Here is a 13,714-nt window from a genome sequence, read left to right on the forward strand (position 1 = left end):
GTGTGTGTGTGTGGGCAGCCAGCCATGTTGGCATTGCTCACAGTGGCCCAGTCCTGCTGGCGGGGGCTTCTCCACGCCTCAGAGGCCTTGATTTAGGGTATGCTGGCTAGGGGCCGTGACCCTGTGCAGTGCTGCTGTTCTGTGCTTCAGCACGGGCCACTGGCTTCGGGCCTGTGGACATCACCACTTCCTGGGAGCTCTGGGCCCACTGCTCCCTGTGCACAGGTTCTGAGGTGTGGCCACGTGTGCCTAGAGCAGGGAGGGCATGGCAAAGGAGGAAGGGAGCCGCCTGGGAGCCAGAGGAGGTGGGGGCTGAGCTGGGCGGGCTTGGCTAAAAGGACCAGAGTGGGGCTACAGGTGGGGTCTAAGACAGCATCTGGGGTCACAGAGACCCGAGGCCTTGCCAGTGCCCAGCCCCACAGGCCCCGCACATCGCTGCATGGCCCGGGACTCTGGGTCTGGACTGGACCCCATCTGTGCTCTGAACCAGCACCTACATGGTTCTGATGTGGTCTGCAGGCCACTCGGAAAGCCCAGGATTTGAAAGCCTCAGCTTCGCTGGGGAGAGTGAAGTTCTGGGGAGGAGCTGTGGCACGCAGGGTCCCAGCCTCTGCTTCAGCTCTTTGTCGCCTAAATCAGTCCTCACTGTGTGTGAAGACAGCTCGGCGGGGCTCTCCTGGAAGGGACTCTTTATTTCAAACATGGACTTTGAAATTAGGAGAATAAAAGCTGCACCAGCTGCTTCCCAGAAGAGAGAGGCAGAGCCAGTCATTGGGGGAATTTCCCAGCAGGCACCATGGTCGGGTCCAGAGAGCAGCAGCCTAGGGATGATCCTGGGCCACACTTGCCCCCAGCAGACTGTTCCCTGTGGCTCTGGTTCTCTTGTGCCTTGTCTCTTCTTTCTTTTTTCTTTCTTTCCTTCCTTTCTTTCTTTTCTCTTTCTTTCGCCCTCACACTGAGCTATATCCCACCCTTTGTTTATTTTGAGACAGGGTTTCGATAAGTTACCTAGGCTGGGCTCCAGTTTACGGTCCTCCTGCCTCCGCCTCCCGTTAAATTCTCTGCCATGGTTTTTAGTAGCATTTCATACCCTTGAGTTCTTATTTCTGTGAAGTGGGGAAGTTCACCGCCTTTGGGTCCTCTGTGCCCATGTGCAGTCTGTGACCGGCTTCCTGCTGTCCCTTGCTCCTGAAGGACCTGATGGGGCGGCTGTCTCTCAGCTGGCTTCTGAGGGCTGGAGGGAGGGACGTGACAAGGCCTGCTCGTGTCCCTCTCTCTCACTGCGGCGGGCCCCGGTGCACGTGGAATTCCTCCCGGATGCATGGCCCACACATGCACACATGAGGGGACACACAGCTCTGGGGAGGAATTCCCGGATTGTGCTTTGGGTGTTGGAATCGCCCCGACCCTGGGCAGCCCCTTGACAGAGGGACCCACGCTCATTGGCCATCCCAGGGAGGGTTAAGCAGGATGGAGACCTGGGGGGGGGTGGCTCCCACACAAGCAAAGAGCGGAGATGGGCAGGGAAGAGGCAGGCACCTGAGAGAGAGGATCAGGACGGGGCAGCAGAAGCCCAGGGAGACAGGGACGAGACCCGGCCGTGTGGAGACAAGGAGGCAAGGAACGGCCCTGTCAGAAGGAGGCTGAGGTAGAGCGGCTGTGTTGGATGTCTGGTCCTCAGCCCCTGGCCGGGCGCACCGCTCAGGTACCCAGGGCATAGAAACTTCCTCAGTGTCCTCCGTGGTCTCCGTGGAGCTCGGTAGAAGGCCAGGAGTCACGGGAGGAAGCCAAGTGAGAGAGGGTTCCCAGTTACCGGCTTGTCGGGGCCTTGGCGCATCCCCATGTGGACTCCAGGCCGCTCCGTCACCAGCTGTGACCGTGTCCGTGTCTCCTCCACACACAGGTCCACTCGTGCCTGCTGAGCGTGCGAGCCGGCAAGGACGGCTGGTTCCAGCTCTACAGCCCCGGCGGGGTGGCCTGTGACGATGACGGGGAGCTGTTTGCCAGCATGGTACGTCCGCGGAGCAGGCGGCTGGGGTGCACTTGGCTCCTGGCCAGCAGAGAGGCTGCCAAAGTGCACTGTCACCAGCCTGCGACGTCCGGGAAGGGGTGACGATGGCCACAGCTGTCATTTGCTCTGGGGGCAGGCACACTAACGTGGTCATGGGGTGGGGCTGAGTGGCCAGAGGAGCAGGAATTCTAGAAGACACTGCCACAGCGACTTCCGGTCCTTTCTCAGTGCCACAGGCCACACTGGGGCTGCCCTGTCCCCTTGTTACACCTGGGCTGAAACAGAGGCCGAGAGAGGTTCCGTGACTCACCTGGGGTCACACGGGCCTTCTCTGCAAGCTCTTCCTTGGCCAGGCCTACTCTGTCCAGAGGAGGGCCCTTCTTCTGGTAGCAAAGGTCCCAGGCATCCGGGTGGCCAGCGGCCTCAGGTCCTCCGCTTGCTTGAAAAACCAGCTAAATGCACGGATCCTGTAATGTCCACACTCACATGCCCTGAGAAAGCATGGGCCCTGGCCAGATCCAGCACCCACTGGCTTGCAGGCCGTGGGTTGGTCATCGCCTCTCTGAGCTTCTGTTTTGTCGCCTGTAAGGCGGGGAGCAGAGCTGCCTGTCACGGAGGTCACAGTGATTTGTTGATGCCAGGAGATGCCAGGTGCCCTCCGGCGATGGATATTCTCATTCCTGCTAGGCGGCCAGGTCATCGGCGGAGATGTCTGTGCTGTGACGACACAGCCAAGGCACTGCCTCCAGGCCCCCACTTGAAAGGGGCTTATTTTTAGGTCCTCTTCCTTACACACTCGCTCTCCATTCTCCCGCCACCACAAGGCTCCTTCCCTAGCACCCTGTGCACCCTGCCCCGCCCACCTGCACCACCTCCCTCACCCTCAGAGCAGCCTCTCTCTGGTCTGCTGAAGTCATAGCTTCACCATGGCAACACACAGTGGGGGGGGGTGCAGGGACTCAGTGGGAGAGAGAGCAGTGGCTCTCATTTGTATGCCAGAGTTGTTAGTGGTGGTGGTGGGGGAGCTGCCCCTGGGATGGAAATGCGTGGTTTCCATGGAGACCACGGCACGGACCAAGGTACCCTGGCTTCTGCTGCCGTTTCCCACCCAGAAGGGCATTTGCTGGTGTGTGAACTTGGGGAGAGCTGGGGGACGCCCCGGCTCTGTGGGTCAGGGACCCCCCAACACATAACTCTGGAGGGAGTGGCTCTGCCAATCTCGGACCGCATGGGTGGGCAGTCTCCCCAAGGTGCCCTTCAGAGCTCATGGAAGTGGGGTGTGGAACAGTCTTCCCTGACATGAAGGCCAGACCTGTGCACTCTGAGCAAGGGCTGCCCCGAAAGAAAGGCCCCTGTGGTTCCAGCAGTGCTGGGGACACAGGGCACCAGTGGCCAGCAGAGCCCAGCAGGGGCTGGGGGGTAACATCCACAGGGCTTAGGAGTTGCCGCTCTGACCATTTTTAAACATCCAGCTCCAAGGCATTGCCTGTCCGTGGTGGAGTGTAACCGCCACCGCCATCTACCCCAGGATGTTTCTTACGAGTGTATGTGTGCGATACACAGCGATTACGCTCAGCTGGGGCTTGATACAGACGCCGAATCTGGGTCACGTTTTCTCCCCTCCCATCTCTGCAGAGCCCCGCCCCCTGTTCCCTTACTTCACTGTTTATATTTGGGATCTCGTATTAGGGAAGCTGTGACATTTAGGCTTCTGGGGCTGCTGTCTCACTTCACGTTACAGTTCCGAGGCCATCTGTCCCCAACAGACATCTCCAGAGCTTTCTCAACACCCCAACTGAAACTCCGTGTCCAGTAAACACTGACCCGTCCCCCACAGCCGCTGTGGCGCTCTCGGGATGTGGCCGTCCCCGTGCCAGAGTCACACGTGTCCCTTTGCAGCGGCCCATTTCAGTGTGATATCCTCAGGGTCTGTCCGGGGTGTGGGAGCTCACACATCCCTGGCGAGGGTCTGTGGTCTCCGAAGGCCCCGCTGTCCCCGCTGGGGCCCCTCAACATCTCCAGCATGCGGAGGCTGACCCATGCCCCGTCCTGCCCCGCCCCGCATCTCTGAGCTCACTGGACCTTCTGCCCCACAGGTGCACATCCTCATGGGCTCCTGTTACAAGACCAAAAAATTCCTGCTCTCCCTGGCGGAAAACAAGCTGGGGCCCTGCATGCTCCTGGCGCTGAGGGGGAACCAGACCATGGTGGAGGTAAGGAGCTGGCCTGAGTCCCTTCCTCCTCAGGGACTGAGACCTCTGATGAGTCAGGAGCTGTGGCAGGTGTAGGGACAGCGGTGGGGAAGGCGGGCACAGCTGCAGCCCTCCTGAATGTGGTGAGCACCTTTGTCAAACAGCTGTCATTCCCATTGTGAGTGGCACACTGGCAGAGGGACCAGGGGCCTCTGGTCTGGTCATTTACTCCAGTGCAACAAAATAGCCCCAAGTGGGGACGTAGACCAACATACGGGTCATGCCTGGAGGTGCACACCTATAAGCCTAGCACTAGGGAGGCTGAGGCAGGAGGATCACCACGATTTTGAGGCCATCATAGTGATGGCCAGCCTGGACTACATAGTGAGACCCTGCCTCAAAATAATAAAATAAAAATAAAACTCCGAGCTTTCCATGGCAATGGAAGTTACAATGAGCTCTGAGGACCAAGGAGACATTAGCAGTGAGCCTGGGACAGTGTGTTCTATGCTGTGGGGACAGCACATGCCAAGGTCCTGTGGCAGGAAGAGGCTTGTTGGAGAACAGGGTGGCTGGGGCATGGTGACCCAAGAGGGGCAGGTATAGGGCGTGGCCAGAGCCAGAGATGCTGGGGAGGAGTTGGATTCGTTCTTGTCTTCCTGAGACTGGCTGGGTAGAGCAGGGAGAGGTGCTGTGGAGGGCAGGAGGGCGGCCCTGGCAGACACACGGTGCCCCTGGAAGCATGTCCTGCTGCACCCTGGCCCTGAGAGCTGCGCCTGCCCTGCGCTCTGAGCCTGGCAGGGGGTCTCCGTCTTGGCAGAGGGAGGCAGAGAGTGTTGTGCTTGGTGCTTCCCAGCACTCTGCCCCTGCCCTGTAACCTGCTTCAAGGATGCTGCACGGTAGGGACTCGGGCAGGGCAGGTGGCTCTGCTGCCCAGAGCCTTGTGGGAGGCCCCCCCGGGTGGCAGGTTGCCTGTCACACTCCCATCCCGCAGATCCTGTGCTTGATGCTGGAGTACAACATCATCGACAACAACGACACACAGCTGCAGATCATCTCCACGCTGGAGAGCACAGACGTGGGCAAGCGCATGTACGAGCAGCTGTGCGACCGGCAGCGGGAGCTGAAGGAGCTGGTGCGTCCCGCCCTGTGTCCCAGCCCTGACCTTCCTCCAGCCCCGAGGGGTTAGGCCCGTCCCTGGCCACTTTCCGGGTGACCAGGAAAAGCACAGAGCGGAGCGGTAAAGCCAGAGTCACGGCTCACGGGGGCCTGGCTGGTAGGGACACCTCTGTGCCTGTCAGTGCCAGCCTCCTGCACCCTGTTGCCGAGGGCATCTCTGTCTACTCTGTACCCGGCGGGACAGAGGGACAGGGTGCACTGTGACCGTTTCCCCAGGGTGACCGCCTTCTCCCTCTGTGTGTCTTGGGTTCCCAAGTCCAAGAGCTCAGGTGGCCGCCGCACCTCCCTCTGCCACCCAATGCCCCGGAGCCGCGGGAGGGAGTGTGAAGGGTCCACTGGCTGGGCTGGCAGCCTGACCCATTGGTTTTCCATTGCAGCAAAGGAAAGGCGGGCCCACCAGGCTCACGCTGCCCTCCAAGTCCACAGTGAGTGTGCAGGGCCCTGGGGCGGTGGGGGCTGACGGGTCCTCTCAGTGCGTGACCAGCCAGCTCCTCCAGGAAGACAACGAAGACCTAAAAGAAAATTAAAATACTCAGTAGAGACAGTTGGTGACATTGTGTGGCCCCATGGTAGGGCACCTGCTTAGCATGCAGGAGGTCCAGGACTCACCACAAAATAAATGAATAAGACGCTCCCGGCGATACACTGCCAGTCGTTGTTAGTGGCGATGACCGTAGTGGCTGATACCCAGATACCACACGTCAGTTCATTTATCTGGACGAGCGTCACCCATCCTCCATTCCCCTTTTCCGGTCTTGGGGACCTTCCTTCCTTCTCACCTCTGCCCCACTGCCCCTGAAGCTTGGCTCCCTCCACGGACCGAGAAGTCTGCCCGAGCTCCAGCCCACGGGAAGGAGGGCGGGGCAGAGGAGGGCGGGGCAGAGGAGGACGTGCCCTTGAAGAACCCCCTGAAAGCGCCATTGGCGCCCCTGTCCCAGACACCCTGTGGGGACTCGGTGTGAGTCCCCACCAAAGCCCTCCCGGCCCTGCATGCCCAGCTGTGGTATCACCTGCAGGACGCCCGGGACAGCCCGTGCCAGGCAGAGAAGGAGCAGGGTCTGGGGCAGGGGCAGCCCGGGCCGCCCTAAGCCCCGCTCCCCCGTGTCCCCAGGACGCTGACCTGGCTCGCTTGCTGAGCTCGGGCTCCTTCGGAAACCTGGAGAACCTCAGCTTGGCCTTCACCAATGTCACCAGTGCCTGCGCGGAGCACCTCATCAAACTGCCTTCCCTCAAGCAGCTCAACCTGTGGTCCACGCAGGTGTGTCACCGCCCCTCCCCTCCGCCTGCGCCTGGCCTTATGCTCACTCCCACCTCACTAAGCTCGAAGCCTCCCTGACAGACTGACCCCCGGAAGGGCCCTCACCTGGGCACTGGGAGACGTTCGGCTCCGGGCAGGAAGGAGGGGAGCCAGACCCCGAGCCCCGCCTCCTTCCACCTCTGCCTGGCCCTGGGGTGGCGCACCTGGGGTCCTGGCAAGGCCTGAGAGTCCCTGTGCCCCGCAGTTTGGAGACGCCGGCCTGCGGCTCCTGTCGGAACACCTCACCATGCTCCAGGTGCTGAACCTGTGCGAGACCCCGGTCACCGACGCCGGCCTCCTGGCCCTCAGCTGTGAGTCCTCCTTCCCTGGTGGACTCTGCCTCTGCAGGCACTGTGTGCTGTGCTGAATGCAGGCCCCGTGGTACAGCTCCGGGATCCGAGGCTTCCTGGAAGGGCGGGGTCTGACTGTGGGGACAGTACTCCTCTCGGAGTGGCCACGGCTCTGCCAGGTGGGCGGGCAGGTGGCAGGAGGACACGGTCCGGCTAGTTCCCCGCAGCTGTGCGCCTCAGGGTCCTGGGAACAGCGCAGGATCCCCACCCTTGCCTCAGGATCTCCAGGTGTGGGTGCAGTTGTGGCCCAAACCCAAGCCTGAGGTTTACACAAGGAGCTGGACCTGAGGTGAGGGCAGGGCAGGCCTGGCTGTGTGGGCAGTCCAGGGGTGTCCTGGAAGCTCAGGGGACAGCCAGCGCTGGCAGTGAGGGACACGTGGAAGGGCTGGCAGGAAGATCAGAGGGCAGGGAAAGCCCGACTCAGCAATACCACCTGAGACTTCCAGTCTAGCAGCCACACAGACTCGAGACCCCACCTCTGCTGGTAGCCTCGCTGGCCAGTCCCCAACTGAGCTGTCACAAAACTGCAGTGGCCCTCGTGCCATCTCACTGTCCCTACGTCTGTCCTCACACAGCCATGAAGAGTCTCTGCAGTTTAAACATGAACAGCACCAAGCTCTCGGCTGACACCTACGAAGATCTGAAGGTAACCCCCTCTCTCCCCTCCCTCCCCACAGCCACCCTGCACCTCTCGGTGCCATGTAGCTGCCTGTCCCCAGAAAGGGGCCAGATGGGGACAGAGTGATGAGGAAGCAAGCCAGCAGGGAGCAGGGAGACTGTGGAGGGCCCTGGGCGTGAAGTGACCAGGCGTGACGCTTGCTTTGGGGAAGGCGACCTGAGATGGTGGTGTAGGAAACCCAGGGCAAGAGGACGGACAAGTGCCAAGGCCCTGAGGCAGGAGATGGGCAGGAGCCGATGTGCAGCAGATGCAGCTGAAAGTGACTGTGAAAGATGAGGGAGTGGAGGCGAAGAAGTCGCGGTAGGACGCGAGCTGAAGAGAAGCCTCCAGCGGCCTCAGCAGGGTGGCGAGCTGTGTTTTACAAGGGACTTTAAGTGGGAGCTAGAGTGGAAGCAGGGAAGGGTTCATGAGGCCAGTGAGTCGCGCAGCCAAGGCCTGGGCGGGCGGGGACTAGGTGGTCTGATAAACTTGGCCCGGGAGAGGACCTGGGGGGCGTCTGCCACCTGGCCTCCGCCTTATTTAGCAACTGCTCAGAAGGGGCAGGCGAAGCTGCAGTTTGAGACCTGCAAAGAAAGGGCTGGGCTGGGGCCTGCCTGCCCCAGGACCTCTGGGTCCCCTCCTTGTGCTGTGCCCGGACCCCTCCGTGTGGCTGCCATGACCCCTGCCTGGAGCGTGCTCTGCCCTGGCATGCGAGTGAGGCCCTGCTCGGCACCCACAGGCAGAGCCACAGGCTGCCTGGCCTGTCTGGCCCGGTCTTCCTGTTTTTCAAGAAAAGCTGGAGGCCCAGATCCTTCTCTGCAGCCTCCTAATCCGGAAGGGCCTGCGTTCTCGGCCCTGTGTCGCCCTTCCACACAGCCCGGGCCTGTCGCTGCGGGGGGGTCACAGAGCTCAGGAGCCGTGTGTGAAGGCCTGCCGTGTGGGTGGGGCGTGCACATGCACAGGTGTGCGTGGAAGTGTGTGTTCAGCCCCTAGTGTGAGTAGTGTGACTGGGTTTCGTTCCATGCCTCAGGGGACTGAGGCCAGAGAGGCTGCCCAGTGGCAGGTTGGAGCCCAGTCTGTGTCCACAAAGCCACATCCCAAGCCTGTCCTCATCAGGGACATTTGTCCCCCGCTGCCTGGTTTCTCTGGGGACAGAGCCCTCCTGGCTGCTCTCTCTGCTCTGCCCAAGGTCACCAAGGATTGGGGCTGCTGGGGGCACCCATGTGGGTGGGGCTGGGCCTGCCAGGTCCGCAGAAGCAGCCACGGGTGACCTGGACTCCCCTTGCCGCCGCAGGCCAAGCTTCCTAACCTGAAGGAGGTGGACGTCCGCTACACGGAAGCCTGGTGAAGCCCGCGGCGTGTGGCAGGACGACATTGCAGCCGCGACAGAGCGACTCCTAATAGCCGTAGCAGCGGTGCGGTGCCGCCGGCGTGGGATAGATGGGGGAGCCTGGGGGGGAGGGGAGGGGCTGCGAGCGCGCCCCGCCCCCGCCTGATTCTTTTCGCTTCACATTCGGAACCTTTGGCCTGATCCACAGCAGACTTTGGCGACAAGAGGAGCGAGGGGAGCAGCAGCCGGTTGGGAGGGGCGGGGGAGGCGCGGGTGGGGACCCTTCGTGGATTTTTCTTTGCCTTTGTGTTTAACGTCACGTGGAAAGGCGACTGGGACGCCACCGTCTCGCCGGCGCAGGAGGACGCGGAGGAGGACCGCTCTTCCGGAAGTAGAGCTGAGACCTCCGCCCCCGCAGCCACCGGGCCCCAAGACCCAGTCCGCCCTCTCCGTCCTGTGTCCTCACCATTGCTATGCAAAGTGGTTGTACATAAGATTTAAATAACGCACCTATTTAAGAAATGTTGACAAATTGTGGGTCTGGGACCTGCTCCTTATTTATGAAGTCTGACCCTCCCTTCCCGTCCCCCCGCACCCCTCCCCTGGCGTGTAGTACTGTATGAACCAGTCAGCTGTTGGGTTAGTGGTAGTTTTATTGTTATTTTTTTAAAGGAAACAGACTAAAAAAGAGAAAGAAAAAAAAAAAGACCCTCCTTGGAAAATTACTTGCTTTTTCATAATGGATTCCACGTGCTAATGCTCACCCATCCGTGCGTCTGTCCGCCCACCCTGCCCACCTGTATATTTCTGATTTCCAGGTGTCTCGGCATCCTCGTGGGTAGGGGTCAGGCTGGGGGGAGGAGGAAGAAAGGGGGTCCCCACATCATCTTGCTCCTTTAAGCCCCCAGCTCTGTCCCTTTGCCCCTTTTCTGGATTTGAGGGGGGCGCAGACTGTCCCCGTTCTTCCCTGGTAGAAGAGCCACCCTCTCCCCAGCCCCCGCCCCACGCCTTCGCTGTTCCCGGCCCCCACTGAGACTGGACCTGTGGCTCCCCCCTCGCGTGCCCACCCCGCCGTCCCGCGCATGCCCGCCTCTTTGCATGGTCTCCTGGGAGAAGCGAGATTCGCCACCCTCATCAGTGTGATCCCTCAGCGAAGACGCCCCTCCGTCCCCACACTGATCCCAGACACACCGACCTCCAGTTCTTTTATAAACAGCTTTTTCTTAACAAGCCCTCACTGTACAGAACAGCCCTGGGCGGCTTACTTGGGATCCCCGGCCCCACAGCCCCTCTTTCTGTTGGTTTAGCACAAATACATCCCCTCTGGCACCTCCAAACCTTACCCACAGTCGATGTAATTGTTTTATATATATTTAATCTTATTCAATGGAAACCATGCTTTCGTCGTTTTATACTTTGCTAGGTAGAATTTATTACCCCGCCACCACACAATGCCCTCATTTTTTAAAAAAGGAAAAAAAAAAAGAGAGAGAGAAATTGGGTTTCAGTCTTAATTCATTTTCCGGGCCAGGTTTTATTTCGTGTGTGTGTGCGAGTGTGTTCTGTGTTCTGTGTTCTGTTGTTTTCTGTTGTTTGGTTTTAGTCCCTTGCCCCCCATCCCCGGTTCCGTACTTCATAGCACTCTGGTGCAGGAAGAAGCAGAATCAAAAACAAAACAAAACAAAACAAAAAAAACTTTAAAAAAAACCTAACAAAAAAAATTTAAAAAATTCAAAAAGAAAAAAAAGAAGAAACAAGACATGCCACCTTTCCCCTCGCACTGTTGCTTTTCCTGATGGTTAATACTACTGTCACGTAGCTGTGTACAAAGAGATGTGAAATACTTTCAGGCAAAAATAAACTGTAAGTGACTCATGGACGCCTGCCTTTCTGTGGGGCTGGGTGGGAGGGGCAGGGCCACCTCTCCTGGGTCCCGAAGCGGAGCTTCTCAGGCCGAGCCGTGGGACCGCACTTGTCAGGGTGCTGTCAGGGTCACTGCCAGCAGCGGTCACCAGAAGCACCTGCCCCTGGTGGCCACCGACAAGCCTCCAGACCTTGCTGGGACGATCACCTCCCGGAGAGAGCCTTGCATGGACCCTGCTCTGCTCTCCCAAGTTGCCTGGGGTCTGGGTACAGTGCAGCTTCTGTCCCCCGGCTGGGAGAGGCCCGGCCTCTGCATCTTCCTTTGTTTATTGGTGTATGTTCCATGCCTAACGATCTGCAGTTCCCTCTGGGGACTGGGCCGTGTCCACTTTGCCTCTCCTTCCCCAGGGGCTGCCCGGTGCCACTCCCTTCCCATGCCACAGTCTCCCTCTCTGCTTCATCTTTTATTTGCTCTTTAAATTATTCAGACTCACATATCAGAGAAACCTGGGTCCGATTTATTTTACTTAGCATCGTGGGCTCAAGACGCGTCCACCTCCTACAGGTGACTCAAAGTGGCTTCTTTACGGCTGCTGGACTCTGCTCGTGTCGTGCTCCAGGACGGACAGCCGCTCCTGGTTGTGGCCGCCTCTCTGAGTCACAGAGCCCAGCTGAGATGCCTCTAAGGAGAGGCCTTTTATTCCTACTGCAACCCAAACCCGCCTCCTTCCGGGTCTCCCATTGCAGGGTGTTCCTGCTGCCCAGGGCTCAGCCTCTGTCCTAGCGCGCATCGGTCCCCTCTCCCACCTGCCCCGGAGACTGTCTATGCCTGCTATCCCTAAATGAGGCCGGAGGCTGAAGCCGTCCCTCCCAGGCCCCACAGGCAAGGGGTAGAGCAAGCCTCAGGCAGGACGGAGAAAGGAGTAGGACAGTCGCATGCCCGGCTTGGCTGTGACCGGACACAGGCAGGTGTGTGCACACCCGTGTGCAAGACACTTCCCCTTGTGCCATCTTGGGTCCTTGCCACCAGCCTAGTAACTGGGACGGCAGATGCCACCTGGAGGTGACAGGTGTGTGCGTGGCGTTGATGGGGACAGCACCGTGTTCCAGACTTAGCCCCAGACTCGACTGTGTGTGCTAACATGGCCGGTCACAGGGCACCTGCCACCTCCAGGCACTATGGCAGGCACAGGTGCTTAGGCTGAGGGGAGCACGGTGGCTTCCTGGGGGAGGTGGCACTGCAGAGCATGCAGAGGGGGACACTGGCCAAGTCCAGCAAGGAAGCAAAGGGTGCCGAGGTGTGGCCCAAGCCAGATGGGATCCACATAGACCTTTCTGGAACTGTGAGGACAGCAGGTGGGCTTGGGGGCGGGCGTGTCATTGTTGGGGTTGAGCTGTGTCCCCAGCGGTGACAGCTGAAATCCCAGCACCTCGGGATGTGGCCTTTGGATCCAGGTCTTTCCAAAGGCAAGCTAAAAGGAGGTCCCCAGGGCAACCAGTGTCCTTATCAAAGAGGGACTTGGGGTATTGAGCTGCCATAAGAGAGGAAGACGGGGATAGGGCTGTGAAAGGGTGGCAGTGGACACCACGGTGGCACTACCACAAACCCTCGAAGGCCCGCAGATGCCACACACTGGGAGAGGCCCGGACGGATCCGTGCTCAGGAGGAACCAAGCTTTGATGGGGTGTTCAGCCTGTGGACAACAAAGTTCTGTTATTTCAAGCTATGCAGCCGTGGGCACTTTGGCACCAGATGTTCTTTCCTGCCTCTTCTGCACCTGGTGGCTCCTGCCTTCCCATGGCTGGTGGCGGCCCAGGCCACCTCGGAGCCTCTGTGGCCTCGTCGCCTGGGTCTGTGTCCCTCCCTCCTCCATTGGTGCTCAGGTCTCTAGCTGCCAGGGTCAGGCCCTCAGCACATTTGCAGGTCCCGCTCTCCCACAGTCACCTTCACAGGGGCCTTCTGGGGGCCACCATCCAACACACTCCAGGTCGGGGAGCAGGTGGGAGGGAGATGGGCCTGTGTCAGCAGTCACCTCCGGGAGCCAGGGGCTCCTCCTGAGGAGTATGAATGATGATGAAAAAAGCTGTAACTATTTTACCCATTTTTAAATAAAGTGCTCACGCGCAAAGCTCAAAAAACACAGTGAATGTTTAAATGTTTAAAAATGTGCTACATTTCCGTTCGTGCCCCTCAGAACACGCGCATCCCATCATGCTGGCGGAGTTCTGAAGCAGCTCTGCAATTTCTCCTTCATGAGGGTCTTTTCAAGGTGTGATCCAGACTGTGGTGATGCTGCTGCCAGGCGCCATCCAACAGAAAGCTGGCTCGTAAAACCCCGGCACTGAGTCCTTATCCACCTCTTCGCTGGTTCTGTCACATCTGGCCTTCCCCAAAGCCAAAGGGACCGTGAGAGATCGACGTCTTGAATCAGCTGGACCCTGGGGAAAGAAGACTTCTAGAAGAGCTTCAGGAAGTGACAAGAATGGCGGGAGGTGTGTTCAAGGCAAAAGAAATGTTTTGATGAGGATTTGTGGCAATGTGACATTTACTGTAATTTTAAAAAAATTTTATTCACACATATTCTGAGCACCTTGTGGCTGTTACCACGCGCCTGGCACAGCAAGCCTAACTTCTGCCCTGGCCTGCAAGCTCAGGAGCCAGGTACTAACGGACAGGTGGGGAGGGAGAAGCTGAGTCTCCCGGTGAAGGTTACAACACGGCTGTGTTACCAAAGGAGGCAGACGCAGGCGACTCTGCCCCGTAATCCAGCGTCGGCAGATGCACGTGGTCCGCGACTGCAGAGGTGGCAGTGGCGGGTCTCCACAGCGGGGTC

General features: G+C 59.3%; 1 protein-coding gene across 1 annotated transcript in view; it reads left to right on the forward strand.

Annotated features, from left to right (window-relative positions):
• Nucleotides 1–10,508, forward strand: part of Cmip (c-Maf inducing protein) — a 161,583-nt gene extending 151,075 nt beyond the window's left edge. Inside the window, exons 14-21 of the mRNA XM_010609443.1 lie at nt 1,904–2,011; nt 4,108–4,224; nt 5,198–5,338; nt 5,760–5,807; nt 6,494–6,640; nt 6,885–6,990; nt 7,605–7,675; nt 8,982–10,508. Coding sequence (XP_010607745.1) covers nt 1,904–2,011; nt 4,108–4,224; nt 5,198–5,338; nt 5,760–5,807; nt 6,494–6,640; nt 6,885–6,990; nt 7,605–7,675; nt 8,982–9,035 — 792 coding nt within the window. The 3' untranslated portion in view covers nt 9,036–10,508. The remainder of the gene's footprint in view (nt 1–1,903; nt 2,012–4,107; nt 4,225–5,197; nt 5,339–5,759; nt 5,808–6,493; nt 6,641–6,884; nt 6,991–7,604; nt 7,676–8,981) is intronic.
• The last annotated feature ends 3,206 nt before the right edge of the window (nt 10,509–13,714 follow it).

The sequence above is a fragment of the Fukomys damarensis genome, unplaced genomic scaffold (genome assembly GCF_012274545.1).
Source record: "Fukomys damarensis isolate Sample0158 unplaced genomic scaffold, DMR_v1.0_HiC HiC_scaffold_32, whole genome shotgun sequence".
Lineage (NCBI taxonomy): Eukaryota > Metazoa > Chordata > Mammalia > Rodentia > Bathyergidae > Fukomys > Fukomys damarensis.